Raw genomic sequence first — 17,929 nt, forward strand, 5'->3', positions numbered from 1 at the left:
ATGCAAGTCAAGGGCAGTTTGCTGTTATATTGTGTATTTGTAGTTGTAGGACTTAAATGCTGTAGTATTACTTGAAGTAAGAGTATTTTACTTCTTTGTTGTTGTATTGTTGGAGTTTATGATCTGAGTACTTTTTCAACCATGGCTGGTTGATCTGAAAAGCACTTGCACGAGGCATATTAAATGAGAAGGTTTTGATAGAGGTCTTATCTAAGCTGAATCAGGATCTGAACAATCTTGTTGTTTAATCTTTGGCAGAAGGATAGCCCGCCTTCTGCAAGGTCTCAGATTGCATCCAAAGTCCATCCAAAGTCCATCTAAAGGTGCTGTAGAAACTGCTGTCCAGCAGATGGCGCCTTGTCCAACCTCCTCTCATCAGTTATTGTAGTCAAATGTATTTGATTTGACTTCAAATTGTGTTCTCAATGATTTCTGTATATATCTTTGTGGAAAATGTCCTGCTTCAACTGCAGAGAGGTCAGTAAAAGTCCTGCATTTGAAAACTTTAAAGTACACAACTATTTCAAGCTGAATTGCACTTAATGAAAAAGTAAGGGTTATGATTTATTTGTGTTACTTTACACATGATGTGATTATAGTTTGTACACATAAGTTATTGTTGCATGCAGCAGGATAAAAGAATATGATGTCAGGAGCCTTGCTGTTAGTTTATTCTAGAACAGTTACAACTTTATCATTCTCGTTCTTTTAGAAAGAATAATTTTCCCTTTTAGAAATATTAAAGTAACTTCTTCCTCTTCTACTTATTTTTCTTATTATTATTATTACTAGTAGTAGTACTAGTACTAGAATACTAATAGCACTACACTCCTTGCAGAGAAGGTATAATCACATACAACTAAACACGTGTGTGTGTGTGTGTGTGTGTGTGTGTGTGTGTGTGTGTGTGTGTGTGTGTGTGTGTGTGTGTGTGTGTGTGTGTGTGTGTTCAACATTTGTTGAAGCTTGTTTTTGGACTCAGTTTTCCCTCTCTTTTGATGGAAAATACATTTTCAGCATGGGGTGTGTTCTGCTTTATATCGGCAGTGTTTTCTTTTATTGAAATAATTTCATAATGACTTAACTTATAGAAGGAACATTGTCATTTCTTCTTTCTTTCAGATGTAATTCATTGGTCAAGTCAATGTTGCAATAACATTAATGCCCCCTTTTCCTCTTACTTCAGTCCAAGGTTAGTTGTTGCCAGTGTGTTTCAGTGCTCAATAATACACCAGACACGGTCTTAGCTAGGCTTTGCTCTCATTTTGTTCTGATCAGTTGTATTATTGTTTAGGAAAATAGGAGGACATTGAAACTTGTACATGGCCACATTGCATGACAGATTCAAACTCAAAGTAGGAATTGTTTACAGACTTTTCAGAGGGGTTTTTTAGGGGTAGGAGATTTGACCTCATGACCTCAGGATTTAAAAATCGCAGACTCTATTCCTGCAATTAAATGGGGCAGAAATTCGGCCACATTTAATTGCTATATTCTGTGGCAGAATATAGCAATTCCCATCTTTAACCTATCATTTGTTTACATGATGATTGAGAGCAATATCCAACACTAGAATGGTATTAATAACAACAATAATTAAGGTATTATGAGCATTTAAAAACATTTTCAAATGTTGTGTCAACCAAGTATGTAGGCTACATATACCAGATAATAACTATGATAACATAACTGGATACATTATTAGTAGTACGTTTATGATGTCAGAAATGTGTTGAGTTAAAGGTTGTGTTGGTGGCAGTTGGAAACAGGGGCTTTGTGTATAGGTTGAAATGTCCTCCATGGACTCAATGTCAGAGACAATACTGTGCTATGGCTCTCAGTGCAGGGAGCTCCAGCTGCTGTCCGGTGCATGCCGTTGAACCAGGGCTGCTGTCCTCCAATAGATTTAAAGTGTGCGCCTGTCCGACAATAGAGGGCCGGGAGTGGGAGGATCAGCTCGGCAGCGGTCCTTCTGGCTTTGTTACGCCAGGGAAGCCATTTTGGAAATCTGCTTGTTGTGCACTAGCATAACACTCTCAAGCTACTAGCAAACTTTTGCGTTTTTTTACCACAAAAATAACGTTAAGGATCTGTGTGCCGCAGTCATTTAGCCTTAACCTTTGGGTGAGCGTGTCGGGATGCGGGCAGAAGTTTGCGCATCCTCCGCGATAGTACTGCGTGGATCATTTCCCTTTGGATTACGCTTTTAAATAAAAAGATACATGGACTCTAACCAGGCGGGCAAGTTGACATGCTACTATTAAAACATCCTAACGTTTCAAAAATTGATGTTGTGAATGTGTCATTTCGTTTTATGCAGATTTATTCTGTTTTTGCTGAGCTCCTTTACCCAACTAACGCAATCTCAGGCCTTATTTTCATGGCTAATTTTATAAATCTGCGACATTACCTGACATTATATGTTTTATCCTTCTTTAATAATGCGTGGTTTTACGGAGAAATGGTAGAATATCCTGTATGATAATATATGAGTAACCAAGTGCTTTCGAGAGTGACGGTGTTGTCTAAATACACTGCTTCTAATTTTAGCACTGGGCAATGTAAGAATGTAACGGCTTATATGTCATTTTGCTGGACCCTATGTCCAGTTATTAATACACTGAATGTCTTTAAACGACACCGGTCTGGAGCACTGTTTTGACAGAAGCTGCACTAGTCACAATACTGTATTTCTTCCTCTTTGTCGCAGGTGTTTTGCGTAAAGGAGCCAGCAAAACAAACGTGTGATGATACATTCAGTGTGTGGAAAAGTGTCACTGTGTAGCATGTTTAGACTGGAGTGTGTTTGTGGGATAAACGCATGCTGCTTGTTGAACCTGTCTCCTGAATTATGAGCTCAAGGATTAAATTATCTAATCGTTCTAATAGGAATCACTCATATGCTGAAAAAAAACAAAAGACCCTCTTTATTAAGAACTCCAGCCTTACACCATACTCTCCTCTACTCTCAGTTCTGTATATATAACACAGTTAGTACATGTACGTGGTTTTTAGTTGGCCCACATTCAGTGGTGGCATCATGATTCATTCCCCCAGTGCAGTCACTATAAACTAATCCTGGCGGAATTAAAGTGGCTTTTCGGATATTTCTGTTACCGTGTATCCGTCTTTTTGGCTTGGTGACTTGGAAGTGGATTTGACCCATTGTTAAGATTATGTGTCGAGATTTTGGTTTCGGATTTTTGGAAAAAGCCATCTGTTTTATTTGCTTCTCCGTTTTTGCATCACCAGAAGTTTAAGTAAGAGTTAAACTTGCACAGTTGTTGTATTTATTTGATGTAATGTAGAGATATATTAGGGTCAACTCGGCAAGTCTAAACAAAGTGTTCCCCTTTCTGAAAGCCTCAACTGTGCGGCAATATTCTGTCCAACTCTAACCCCTAGTTACAAGTTTATTAGGTACAAAACTAATGAAGTCCAACACAAGAGTTCATTATGAGTAATATCGTATTCTGTTTTAGTTTAAATTATTTTAGAGAGCTGTTTATTAAACTCATAGTTTTTTTTTGATTGCATTAAACTGCTGCCTATCTTGGCCAGGACTCTTTTGCAAAACAGATTTTTTTTATCTCATTGAGACTTTCCTGTCTAAAGGTAAAGAAAAAAAAGAAAATACAGAGGTGTTTCTCACATTTAGCCCAGTGGTCACCAAACATTTTGGAATAAAACACGTTTATTTAGGAATAAATTGAGGCCAATTTCTGTCTGAGATCAGTATCTGCATTTTCTCTCAAGATATCTTTCCACACTGAGCTTCTTCTCACTTGGGTTTTGTCTAAATAAGTTAACTCAAAGACAAGTTGACCCACATTTGTGTATCAGAAGAACTTTGAAGTTCCAGCCTAAAAAATGTACTCAAATCAGCCCCTCATTATAACAGTAACAACACAATCTATATAACTCATAATGTTAAGCGAAGCAGGATTAATTACAGGATTGGTTGTTTCAGACTCGATTAGTCTCTGCTGTACCTAATGAACTAGCAGCTGAGTGTATTATAGTACAAGTTTCCCTATTGGAAGCTCAACCCTCAGAGCAGTCGTTTCCCGCCCATTGCCTAAAACTCTGCCCCACCCCTTGCTGTTTCACTTGGTTTCATAATACTGCTCTCTCTGTGCGCGGAGCTTACAAGCAGTCACTAGGAGTAGCTGTCCTGGTGAGGAGTCTTTTGATTACAACAGGAGTGAGGAGGGTCATTCTCTGTGTCCTGTCACCACCAGCCATTTCCGTCAGTTGCCGACCGGAGGAGAAGAGACAAGTCATTCATTACAGCTCCGTCAACAAGAAGCCACAGCCAACATGCAGGAAGAGGTCGGCCAACTCTAGTCCACTTTCAATACCACAGTTGTGTTGTTGTGTTCCTGAGGAAGAGGAATGTCCAGCAGCTCTCATTAGGGCCGGCTGTGCTTTCTGACGGTTGTAGAGTGTAGCAGTAACCGCTTGTTGTCTTTTCTTTGAAGGCCGCCCAGTGAATAGCGCTAGAATAGATTTGGGAAGAGGTGGGGAATTTACCAGTGCTGTGTTGTTTTCAGTGGGAAGACGCAGTTTCTAATCTTTTTAAAAAATACATTTACAGTGGGAGAACTTGAGCTCATTAACACAACTAACTTTACAAGAGACAGGTTTAACAAGGCAATGCGTTTCGTGAGTGTGTGTATGGTGGTTACTTTGGGCTTGTTATCCTCCTCCAATATGTCAGCTTTGGCTTAAAGAGTCCTGTTCCTTGCATCCTGATTCTTGCAGTTTAAACAAAGAAGAATGAACATGGATTTTTCTCAACTGCACACATATACACCGCCACAGTGTGCTCCAGAGAACACCGGCTATACCTACTCTCTCAGGTGAGACCTCAGCGCTGTGCTGCAATACACAGTCAGCCCTTTGGTATTTCAGTTACACCCTGCCTGTCATTTGTCAATCTGTACAGAGAATAATGAATCTTATTTGTCCTTGAAACCCTACTGTTGAATTTTAAATCAAGCTATTGAAAGCCATTGAACGTGTAGTGTGTTCCATTCCATTTTCTCTGGTCTCGATTCGAATATACTATTAAGCGCTGTCAGCCTTAATGCTACTATAATTACAGTTGTCAGTGTACTCATGTCATATGTCAAACTAACACACTGAAAGCTCTATGCTGCCAACATATTCCAGAGGTGGTTTTACATTCTCTGCTGGTGCTAGTTTTTAGACGAAAAACCTGTTATAAATAGTTTTTTAGGATCCTATCAAGCCATGCTTTCCAGTTTGTTCCAAAACAGGGAACAACCATGTCTTTTTTCTTGATTACTGAGCTTCAGTTTTTTCCTTTTTTTTCTTAAAACAAAAAATTCCTCTGGTTTTGATGACTCAGCCCCGTGATTCAGTTGCCCTGAGTGTTTATTATGCTGCTCACACAGAGCATGCACCCTATTTACCTCAACAGACTTTACTACACCTCTAACAAACTCTCGTCTCCAATGATGCTCCTCATCCATGCGTTGTTTCTAGAGCTATTCATCACACCTCATAACGAAGGTGTAGTCGACACACGACTAGAAAAGTCTGTGCATGTGGAGGAATGTCTTTCACATGTTCTCTCAGAGCAGAGAGGGTGTGTGGGTCAGGGAATTAAATATCACCTTCCCTCATGCTTAACTACCTTTCTGACTTTAAAAATGAGTTATTGGATGACTTTTAGGAATAGACTTAGGAGTGTCTTGTAAACAAGGCGAGTTTGAACAGAGAACCCTCTTCTCCTTGAAGTTGTGTTTTGAAGACCCAGAGCAGTTCAGGTTGCTGTCTCTTTAAGCTGTAATTATATTAATGATTGTATTATCTATATTCAAATTGTAAGCAGCTCTGGTATGTTTGAATAGGTTTATGCACACTGGCAATTTTCCTGTTGGGTGTTTTCATGTTGAAATGTGAAATAGCTTGTCTGCTGAGGTACCATGGCACAAGGGGCAAAACAAATTACACCCAAACCATTAACTACCTCAGAATGTCGGGGCTTCTTCATGTACACACGGTGCATTCCAGCAATGTAATAAAAATAAACAAACCTTTTGAGTGGACTGAGCCAAAGCAAGATGAATGTACAAAAGCTAGCTTGACAAACCCGCTGGAATCCACCAGGTAGACTAAAAGGCTGGAACAAGCTTATCGTGTTCCTTTGAATGCAGTCAGCTGAGAAGCTATTAATGAACCTCGGCCACAACCCGTGGCCTTGATCCCAGGATTACACTAATAGTTTATGCTTCTTGACTAGATGAGAGATCTGTGGATGTAATAAGCCTGTGTGTACTGCTGCTGAGCCGAATGATGGATTCTCTGCACTTGATGAAATGTGAATCAGCTAACTTAATATATGGTGATGTCTTTGTCTCAGTCTCGAAGTACATAGCAGAATATCTTGACATTAAATGTTTTTGCTTGCTTGTTTAAAGTTCAGAGATATGAATCAATCAGAGGGTCTGACAGCTGATTGTGTTCAGAGAATAGAGCATATCTGTATCTGCCAGTGAATACAAGAGAGCAGTGACGAGACGGACAGAGTCAGGTGATAGAAACCGTTGGCCCATCTGTTGTCAAAACTCAAAAGGGCTGCGACAAGTGTTGTGCCATTGAATGGTCCAGGAGAAAGAGTGAAAGGAGGCCGGGCCAACAGGGTTTCCCCAAACACACCAGGGAGAGACCATTACAACTTGGACCAGCAACATTTTTGTGATTGAATAATATCATGCATACAAGAAGGAAAACACTTTTAGATTTATAATCCAACAGACATTTTATAAGTGAATTGGGATATTCATGTGCTCGCTTAAATTCCTTAAAATTGTTTTCAGTATTCTGTTAACTGGACTGATTTAGTGATTTCAGCCATAGAGACTACTGGTATGATGTTGTTGTTTTCATATCTGAGTCATATTGAAGTTCAATGCGGTGCATTAAGGGATTCAAAGGAAACGGGCAATGTCTTGAATCTTCAATCCCCGTCTTTTCAAAATGCCGATAAAATAAGCATGCCTTTAGTATTTTAAGCAAACTCAAAAATTGCACGTTTTAATAATTTTATTATAGGTAATTTATCTGACGTAATCCATCCTATCGGAAAATAGTATTGTAAAGCTTTTTGATTGGCAAATAAAATATGTAATATGTAGAAAATAAAACAAATAATGAAAGAGGATGGAGAGATGTTCTAGAATAGACACTATAAATTGAATGTATGAGTGACTTTATTATTTCTGATATGTTACACCGTTATTTGCCAAAGGTGGTCTACAAATTGGAGAAGCATGGCATCAATAAAGGGCCTTAATATTTAATAATGTTGAAAGTGGGTCAGTGGGGCTGGGGTCTCTGGCTGTAGTATTTCCCCCCGACACACGATAGCTGAACTGTGACAGTAGTACGCAGCAGGAGTGACTGGTTATCTGATGCTGTGAGTGGCTGTCTGGGAACAGCAGCAGATACCAAATGTAAAATATTTTTAAAAATCTATGACGAATGAGACGTAGGCTACGTACCAACTTCCAATTCTCACAAAGATATGTTGAATGCAAACAGAAATACCGCCTGAAAATGCAGATAGATTTTAGAGGAAGTATTTTTTAGGATAAATCTTAGCTGGCATGAGATGCAGTTGGTGCTTTAATATTTCTACGTGCATGTTGTCACACTCTGCCTGTAACAGGCGCTGTGCATGCTGCTCACACAGTTGTTCTGACATCTGGTCTGAGTGTGTATATCAGTTCATGCACGACCGGGCAAGTGTCAAGCAAATGACAGCAGCTGATGTCAGCCTGCCCCGTGGTTGTGTTGGTCAAAACCACAACATCAGACCTTTTGATGGCTCCAAGCCGGCTACAGTCAAGGTCGCAGGCATTATGTTTTAGTGTTGTCCTTCCATACGTGTCCGTCAGTCCTGTTCATGTAAATGCAACACCTGGAATGAACTGTCACTACTCTGATAAACAGATCCCTGGAATTTTTAAATACAAACATGTCTCCTTGCTTGCATAAAACACATGTGGAGGTATTTTCTGTTTCACAATCAACCAGGCCAAGAGATAACGTTGATGTTGCATTGAGTAACTGTTGGAATCTCTTCATGTCCAGTCTCTGCTACGGACCGGTCTTTGATGAGCCAGGGAAATGTTTAAAGTGGTCTCCATCGCAACCACAGCAACATGAGACGCCACACTGTAGTGCAATGGAGGGGGAGAGAGAGGACACACGTGAAGTGTTTTCTGTGGGAGGGAAAGTGAGGGTGGGCTGGAACGATCCTAATCACAGTGCTAAATCCTTCCCACCCAGAGATAGTTGGACAGACATTTGAAGGCACTATGCTTGTTCCCAGACTCCCAGTTCCTGGCCTCTGGTAAATATAGGCGTCAGCACCTCAGGGGGAAAAACCTTCTGTAACGGTTTGATGAAACGGGAAGGAAAAGAGTTTGCTACAGTGCTCTGATTTGGTACTTTCCCCAGTATTCTCAGTGCAGTATAATTTCAGTAAACACAGCATGGCCCCACAGGGAGTTATGGAGGAGATATACATGGATAGTTGGAAATAGTTGACAAAGTACTATACTTAAGCCAAATTACAGCATTCAAAATGGCATGATTTGATGAGAAGATCTGATGTTTGACTCAACGCTGTTCACATTTGCAATAATACACATGTTGTTGCTTAAATATTGTAATCTGTTGCCAAGTAGGACAAGTATCTCTGAGTAGTCTCACCCAGTGCACTCCACACTGTTTTATCCGTAACTTTGAGTTGCAGTTTATCCTACTAAAGACTTTCATTGGCAACAACACGCCCCCTTGTCTTGTAAAAAAAATTGTTTTGCTGTGTTCTTTCGCACGAGGGTTCATGCTTTCCTTACCACACGTAAATTCAGATTAACGACACACATGGTTTCTATATCTCTAAGTTATGCGTGTGTGGTAGCCAGTGTTTTTTTGTTCAGGGTTTATTTGTGCAAGTCTGTTAGCATTTGAGCTCAAAACTGTAGACTTTCATCCAATTGCTGCAGATAATAAGATATTTTTCTTTGCTGGTTATTAGCATATTGGCCATCTTATTTTGTTTTCATTTTGATGGTGTTTTGTTCGTTGAGTCTTGGTTAGACAAAACATGACATCACATTGGATCTTAGGAAACTGTCTTCAGACATCTTACTATATGAACCAAACAGGCCATCAATTAATTTACCTAATACCTAGAAAATAATTTGAATATTAAAAGTTAGTTACAGCTCTAAAAATATCCAAACAACTATCAGCTGATGTAGCTAAAGAAAACCAAATAGAAATGTGTCAAAATGTCATTGATCTTTTCAAATGCAAAGCCCAGCTGGTGTGTAGATTGTGAACTACCAGATACTTTCCCTTCCATGTGAACAACTTGGTGTCTCATTGTGTCCATGCTGTGTTCTCTGAACAGAGCACACTTTTTTGCATACACTATGCAAAGCAAGCAGGCAGGAGGTGGGTGGGTGGGTGGCTGGCAAGTCCCTTTTAGTGGCAGCAAAGCCAACATGGTACTGGAAGAGTAGACTCACCAGAAGGTATGTTACTAAAGTTACTTTCCTTTACCTTGGAGGAATGTGTCTTTTGTTGCTCTGCTTGGATCTGAAAGAACAGATTTTAACATAATGGCTGCTGCTGCGAATCCCAACCTGCCATAGAAAGTCTGTTGTTGTCTCCAGGGTACGAAATTCTGGCAAGCCTGTAAACGGCCGACGCCAAAGTAATGGAGCTTCCACCCCTAGGGCAGACACTTTCTCAATGATGCAAACACTTTCATCTTGTTGCAGTTACACCTGGATACATAGCTGAGATCCAGTTATCCCATCCTGTGTATATGCACCCTGAAATCTTTTTACATTTTTTAAAAGCAAGACATCATATTCTCTTACAAAAAACAAATGGGACTTTATAGCTTTTTGAGAAACAGTTTATTTTCATTATCAATCAGCTTTCCCGGTGTTTAATTTGATTATTGGACGATTTATAAATAAATGAAAAAAACTAAATCCCAATAGAATGTCATTCAAGACCAATTTGTCCGACCAACAGATCCAAACCTAAAGTTATTGACTATTGTGGCCTGATCATTTTTTAAATATAATTTTAACTTTCTTTGACGCCTTTTCATGTCATCACATTTTATTTTTTTTACACTACTGTTATCCATATATTGTCAAATATGATGATATTGTTGTTTCTTGCATTACCCTCTGATGTCCACCAACCTTGATCCCCATCCTGCATGTCCATGTGGCTGTGCATTATAATGTGCGGTTTTCAAATGTTGAATCCTTTCTGATCTAATGCTCTGTATAGTTGTGTTTTGTAAGAAAGCCAGCTGTGCCCACTGAGTGTGGGAAGAGAATCAAAGCTTCACTGTTATGTAAGGAGAGATTCCAGGAAGCTGAATGTCAGGATGGAAGTGTCTTCTTTCTCCATGCTGTATGTCTGTCTCTTCATCTGTGTCTTTTTCACACAGTTCTGAAAGCACAATGTCTATTTTTATCAACCATGTGGGCCGTGGGTGCCGCCTGGGAGAGTGAACGGAACAGAGATCAATTTGGAAACCGATAACCACAGTGAGCAAAACCATTTCACATTGTTTACATCTTCTGATGAGACAGACTGGGGTTTGAACGGGGTGTGATAGCCAGCACATGAGGTTGATCTTTACTTTTGTGCAGTCCGGATTGGTTTATCATACAGAGTTTGTTGTTGTTAAAATGCAGATTTATCTATGTGTCTCTTTTTTTAATGAATGGCCAGGTAGAGCAACATATTGCTGCATTAATGATTGTGCCTAGCTGTAGGCCACACAGACAAACAGACACAAGTCCGTTTTCTTTCCCACACACGCCCTGCCGTGCCCAGCAGAGAGCTAATGTGCCCCAGGCGCTCAGTCGGTAACACTACGACAGATCCTTATCCATTATGTTCTGGACTCGTTTGATAAACTGTGTTGCATGGGTTTGTTAGTAAAACACGGAGACATACCGTAGTGAAGTTGTCTGTTTGCTCAGGATGTAACCTGGTTCAGGATGTAACCGTTAAAACACTTTAATATACTTCTTTATCAGACAAGCAGGGACAAAGATGGGATGGAAAATGGATTGTTCTGTGGTAACTGATTAACCTTGGTCTGTGTTATAAACACCGTGTTAGGTCCATGCTCAGCTAGGGCTGCTCGATTATGGCAAAAATCATAATCTCGATGATTTGGGTAAATAATTGATAAAACAATTATCCATTTACTTCGAAAACATTAATTTATTGGAGAAAACAAATTTGAACAGTATATTTTTAACAGTTGATTACCCTGAACTTTAAGTATAATTCAACTGAAAATCCCAAAAATAATCATTTGAAAAAAAAGAAAAAGTAATAATAATAATAAAATAATAATCGTTTTATTTCGATTACGTTGTTTTCGTAATCGTTGCAAGCCATAATCGTAATTGCGATTACAATACGATTTAATTGAGCAACCCTATGCTCAGCTGTCCTTGCATGGCCTCACGTTCTTGTATTGAAGGCAGTGTGCAACTATCTCTCTCAGGCATCTAAGTAGTACAATAACATGGGCTCTATTGTGGGATACAAATACATGCGTAACAGTTGATATGAAGGTAACTCACTACTCACCGTTGCATTCCTTCTTGGAGAGATTTCATAGGTATGTGAGTGGTAAGAGTTGCATTTGTTGCATATCTGTGGCATTAGATTTTCACGCACTTGAATGAATAAACTTCCCTCTCAAAGATGAATGGAAACGGAAGTGGTGTTGAGCCTTTTTAGTATTTCATAAACAAACAAACATGTGAACAAAGGCTTTGGTCCTAAACAAGCGTCATCGTCATTGGCATACGCTAAACAGTGGATTCTAGCTCTGGTGAGTTTCAGAACAACGGACCGTGGGCATGTGTTCAGAGGTTGGAGCAGGAGGCAGAGCGAGCACGCAAGCACATAATTGGCTCTCAGTTTGTAATCCTCAGCGTGTAAAGCCAGAGGGCGGGGCCAACGCTCAGGTTAGTTTGTTCTGTTAGTAGGACTTGGCCTTCATATACTCTCTGCTGTGCGAGGGCTCCTAGCAGGAAAGGTCCCTACTCAGGTCCAACAGGAAGTTTATTCTGTGTCCTCCAGTGACAGATAGAGGGATTGGCTCCTCCTGTTCATCCTCCCTCTGCTGCCTGACCTAGTTGAGCCACATGCTAAGGGTTGAACACAGTCTGCAGTGTCCAGCTTGGTCAGGTAATTTCAGTTTTGTGTTATTAGAATTCCGAATTAAATACAAAAAAGGTCTACTTTAGTAAAAGCAAATCGATAAGAAAGATAGATTTTGTTTCTGTCTTATAAAATGTACCTTCTTTGCCACTGAAGAGGGAGTGTATAGCCATGCTGTTCTTTCTTTACATTACAATTGCTAAGAGGGATTAAACACATTTTAAAAAGTTTTTGTTCCAGTGAATTTTGCAACACTTCGCGTTTTGCCTGTTAATCACGTCTGAATGTTGGCCTAGATTCTGCCTTCCTACTCTGCCAAGTGGGTGTGGCCCCATGAGTCACAGCTGCACAAGGCATGGCAAAGTTTACAACATTCATGGTGTGTTACCACTTACGGTTGGCTTTTGGTTGCAGTGAATGGAGTAGATTTAGTTTTCATGCCTACATGCATTCTTTGGGATGTTTATCTGATGTATTTTTCCTATTGGACTTCCAGAAACCTTCTGTGCCTTTTCTGTTGTTTTCTCTCTCCCTTGTGAGTGAGTCACTTCCTGTTAGGCCCACTGTCAGCTGCAGGGAACAACAATATTAGAGCTCTCTAAAAGGACTGTCTGTTCCTATCTTTTGTTTGGTTTTGTTTCAAAAGAAAGCTTCTCTGAAGATGGCACACACAAGTGTAGGAGATCTCTTATAAGTATTTGATATAAGGGTGAAGTCACTCGAGGCCTGTTAGTCGTTTGCAGATGAGTTACCGTGCAGAAGACTTCCCTCTCTGTGATTAACTGTCATTTTCTTTGTTCTTTTCCCCTCACTTTCCCGCTCTTTCTGCTCCACTCTTTCCTCCTGTCTCTCTCAGCTCTAGCTACTCAACAGCAGCGTTAGATTTTGAGAAGGAGCACCAGATTGCCGCCGTATACGAGTCGCCCAGGATGTCACGGCGGAGCCTGCGTCTGCAGACTGGTGCCGGACACTATGACAATGAAAGCCTGGCCGAATACTCCCATAACCACAGCGACAGCTACAGCTATACCAGCACCAAGAAAGAGACACGGTAAGACTAGCAATAGATGCTGACACTCCCACTTAACTAATGCAGGGAATACATTAAATGAAGCATTAGCTTGCAGTTCAACTGTAAAAAAAGGACATTTTTTTAAAGTTCTCTTTTTTCATTTTTTTTATTATAATAAGAGTATGTTTTAATATTTATGTTGGCATGAAATTGAGTGATATAACCATTAAACTCCTTCATGGCTGATAATTATTGTCTATCCTAAAACAAAAGCTGTATTAAGACCAACAGCTGGACTGATGTTGTGCAGTAACTTGCAGTAAAATGAGGAACACACTTAACTCTGAATACTGCCACTAAAAACGGTTAAACGGTTGCATCCAGGCAGGATGTAGTGTATAAAGGCTGGCATTTTGACCAACTCGGCTAACTGACGCCCTTGAGTGCGTTTTTTTTGTCTGACCCTACAATACTTTTCATTCTGTTGATCTTAACATGACTGGCATTTTCGTATCCATGCAAGAAAACTCACGCTCTTCATGCTTCCTTTCTCTGCTCTCTAGGACGCTGCGAGGCAAAAAGCAGCAGTCCAGTTCCAGCTCCCGGTCTCTCTCCTTAAGCCAAGCTGCTACACCGAGGAAAACCCTCTCCTTCTCAGCCGCTAATACCCCAATCAACAGCAGCAGCAGCGTCATTCATGAAAGCCACACAGCGTCCGATGGATCTCTACTCGCCTCCATCCTGGATCAGTCCAGCCTGAGACAACGCGCCGTCACCACAACCACCACTTTTGTGGATGGGCACCGGGGTCAGTTCTATATTCTACTATCCACACTTTTGGCATTCGAGTATTTGTTTATTGAATTCCACCTTTCAGGATATTCAAGTTACATTACCTGCCTTCAAATGAGTGAATGACCTTTTTAAGGTTTTAATGATTGAGCTTTCTTGGTCTTCATTGACTGAAGCATCTCAGTTCTGTGTGAATGCGTTTCCCACATTGTGTAGTTGAGTCTTGAGCCTGTATCACAAAGCATGTTTGACTTTATCAGTTTTGATTTTTAAAATGAGTGATCTTGGATATCGGGCCTCAAAACTATTATTTTTAATGAGAAGCAATAGTATCAATAATAGTCTTAACGTAAAAAGGACAAAGACGTTAGCCTACATGGCGAGTGCTACATTTGACCAATACCACTTGCACCATTTTCCTTATTATGATGTATGCTGCAATGAATGGCCTTTTCACCTTGTAGTAAAAGATCTTGATACTTCCTCCATTACTGTATGTTTACTGTTCCCCTGTTTTATAGATAGAGCCATAGCACACTTGCTTGGTAATATCTTTACTACTACATTAAGCATTTTACAGTTCTGCTGTGTTTTAATGATTGTGTCTTAACACGCTGCTTTCTCTCAGGGAGGAAGGACCACAGTTCGTCAAGTGTGAACGGTGACGCCAGCGCATCAAAGTCCCACACCGCAGTCGCCAATGGTTACATCTGCAAAGACTGCTCGTTTCACTCTCAGACGGAGTCCCCTATCACATGTTCGTCTTCATCATTATCATCATCATCTCAGGCCGCAGAAGCTTCCTCGGACGCCCTCTTTTCCTCTTCCTCGGACGCCCTCTTTTCCTCTTCCTCGGACGCCCACTTTTCCTCTTCCTCGTCACCCTTCACAAGCATATACTCCAGAGACAGGACTCGAAGGAACAAGCCAGGTGAGGGAATGTTAAGTCGGACTGAAATGTCACATTTGTCCTTCTACGTGTTGAAAGTATTGGAGCTGGAGTGTGCCAGTGTGTTGTGGTAATGAGAATATAATGGCGGTGGTGTCTCTCTGCAGGTGTCCTGGTGTCTATGTCTCACACGTGTATGCGCTACAGCAAGCGAGCCCTGGCTCCCATAGTGTCCTTAGTCACCCTGCTCTTCAACAATGTGCTCTGGCTCGGTTCAAGGGCAAAGAGCCCGCCACGAAAAGGTACACAACAAGAGAAGTTCTTTACTCTTCAATCACTTCCCATCATACTCTGTTTTTTTCTGTCATTTGATGTGGTATTTGTTCCTAAGCCATAAGTGAGATCCCCGAGACCTTGACGAAAAACTTGACTCATTTCTCTTTTGCAGATAGTTTGAAATCTCCACTTTCTTTCTGAGCAGGCATTTCATCTTCACTCTTAATGTGTCTGGCTGAGTCATCGCCTATTTCTATTTCACATGTGACTTTACCACCTCTCCTTGTATCTGGCTTCTCAAAGCGTCTTTTTGTTTTCCTATTAGGGTTTCTATCTTCAGGGGATTTGATCCTAATATCACACATTTGTATTTGTTTTATGTTGTGTTTCTAGCCATGTATAGACTGTGAGTTTTGACTAACAGAGATTGTATGGGGCGGGTTTGTCACCAGGTGTCCTTGCGTCGTGTTCGGACTCAATGAAACAAGCGGTGTCCTCCAGTTTTTCCCAACTGTGGCTGTTTAAGCAGAACACTCTTCACAGGATGATGGGCCACAGGGCTAATGGCTATGAAGGACAAGGTACCAGCCGTAACGATAAAAGGCAAAGGTCAAGGGTCACAGCTCCTGACCTCCTCTGCTGCTCTTCTGTTAATACTCTTTCTTGTAACCATTTCTCTCCTTTCTCACCTCAGTAAAATGCCTTATATTAGAATGTGTCATTGAATTGATTTTGAAGAGCTTCTTGATAATCTCTGTTTTTTCTCTTGGTCTGTTCAACTTTCACTTTCACATTGTTGCTTTCTATTTCTGAGGGAGGAAGTTTACTAGAAACTAAATTAAACTTGTACATTCCCAAGACTATTGCCTACATTTAGACAGAACTATCACATGAAAAATAGAACATTTAGTTCTTCAGAAGATTAAAGCTTAACAATAAGAACTCCGGACATTGATAACTCTGCAGTTAAGGTTATCATTTGTACAAGGTCAGTTTTATTTCTAGTAAACTGCTGATTTATATATCATACTATATACTCATTGAGATTAAAATGATTCAAGCTGGTTGTTCCACAGCTGCTGGTGAATGTCCTCTCAGGTCCATTTGCTGTCACCATGTATTAGGGCGGAACAATTGGGAAAACATATATTTGAGCAATTTCACTTATTTCGCATTTGCAAGATGATTCACTTTATTGGGAGGATGATACATTTTGGGTTACTGTTCTCATTACAACAAATGAAATATAAATATTTATTTTTGCGAGAATCTGTACCAAACAAAGGTGGGCAGGGACATCTCTGCAGCAACACAATATTTAATTGCAGAATAATATTTTTGATATATATATATATATATGGATAATGCAATAATCCATATTGTGATTTGAATAAAGTACCAATTCATTTTTCAGCCCTACTGCTTGACCTGTTCGCTGTTTTCATGCACCCGTATTTTCACTGTCTTCATGATGACATCGAGATTTTCTGCAGGCCCGTTGATGACGTGCATTAACTCTCTTCTTCTTCTTCTTCTTCTTCTTGCATTGTTAAGCTCATCTCAATTTTCTCACACGACATGGTTTTTGTCATGTAAACAAATGTGTTGTATGTGTGTTGCAGCTCACTCAAGTTACTGTGGAAGCATGAATGTGAAGGACCTGGTGACTGAGGAGGCCTCACATCTTAAACTCAATGGTTCCCTGTGTAAGCAGAAACACACACACACACACACACACACACACACACACACACACACACACACACACACACACACACACACACACACACACACACACACACACACGCGCACACACACGACCTCTTTCTCTCTATACTTGGAACGTTTGTGTGGTAGCTTTGAGTGACTTAGTTAATGATATGCGTGACCTGTGTTAGGACCACCAGGCAGAGGTTGTGTGAACTGCTTTAACAAGTCAGCAGCCTGTTGACCGTTATAACCAGCAGATACTTTCCTTTCAATGAAGTTAGTCCTTCAAACCTGTTTTTTAAGAGTCCAATTTAACATCAAAACGTACCTTCATAAATGATGATACACTTTGGACTAGCAGCTTGCTTGTCTTCAAACTAGTTTGTTTTTATCTTACACAAATAGTATAATAACAGATGTTTAACATAAGTGAATGAAGAGGTCAAGGGGTGGACGTTTCCCTAAATTGAGAAATAATCAAACAAATGTAAAAAAACAAACTTCCATTAAGGAAACACAGCTGAGGAATGATCACGGGCATGTTCTCATACATCTAGCTGTCCATGTTGTCATCACATATAGTATATTGCATATTGTTCATCATGCCTGCACGTGGCCCGCTTGAACGTTCTTTTTATTTCAAACCTAAATCAATACATTTGAATGTCTGTTCCTTCGTCCTAATTACGAATTGTCATAACTTGTTTTTACTTGTAATCCATCTTAATGCCATCCATTCACACATCCTTGTTTTTTGTTGTGTTTTCTGTTTGCCTGCCATCCATCATGTCGGCGTACACAGGCGATGACTGTAAAGGAAGCAGCATTCAGAGACACACACCGTCCTCCTCACACAGTCCTCCAGGCCTCGACGCCTGTGGGGGCGCTGTGGAGCGTCCTAGCTTATGCAGGTTAACCAGCAATTTACTTGCGTTGATAACATCCTGTGTATTTACTGTTAGAAGAATGTGTTTAGTACTCATATGTTT

At 40.3% G+C, this 17,929-nt stretch overlaps 1 protein-coding gene across 1 annotated transcript; it reads left to right on the top strand.

Moving 5' to 3' along the window:
- Positions 1–4,040: 4,040 nt before the first annotated feature.
- On the top strand, positions 4,041–17,851 carry LOC104950764 (SUN domain-containing protein 1-like; the record flags this gene model as incomplete). The annotated part of the gene is made up of 9 exons (XM_010777323.1): positions 4,041–4,332; positions 4,765–4,862; positions 13,118–13,312; positions 13,837–14,081; positions 14,694–14,996; positions 15,122–15,256; positions 15,683–15,811; positions 16,853–16,936; positions 17,743–17,851. Coding segments are annotated over exons 1-9 (1,310 nt in total), but the record flags the coding sequence as incomplete, so codon positions are not given.
- Between the last annotated feature and the right edge of the window lie 78 nt (positions 17,852–17,929).

This window comes from Notothenia coriiceps, unplaced genomic scaffold (genome assembly GCF_000735185.1).
Source record: "Notothenia coriiceps isolate Sejong01 unplaced genomic scaffold, NC01 NC01_scaffold00017995, whole genome shotgun sequence".
NCBI lineage: Eukaryota > Metazoa > Chordata > Actinopteri > Perciformes > Nototheniidae > Notothenia > Notothenia coriiceps.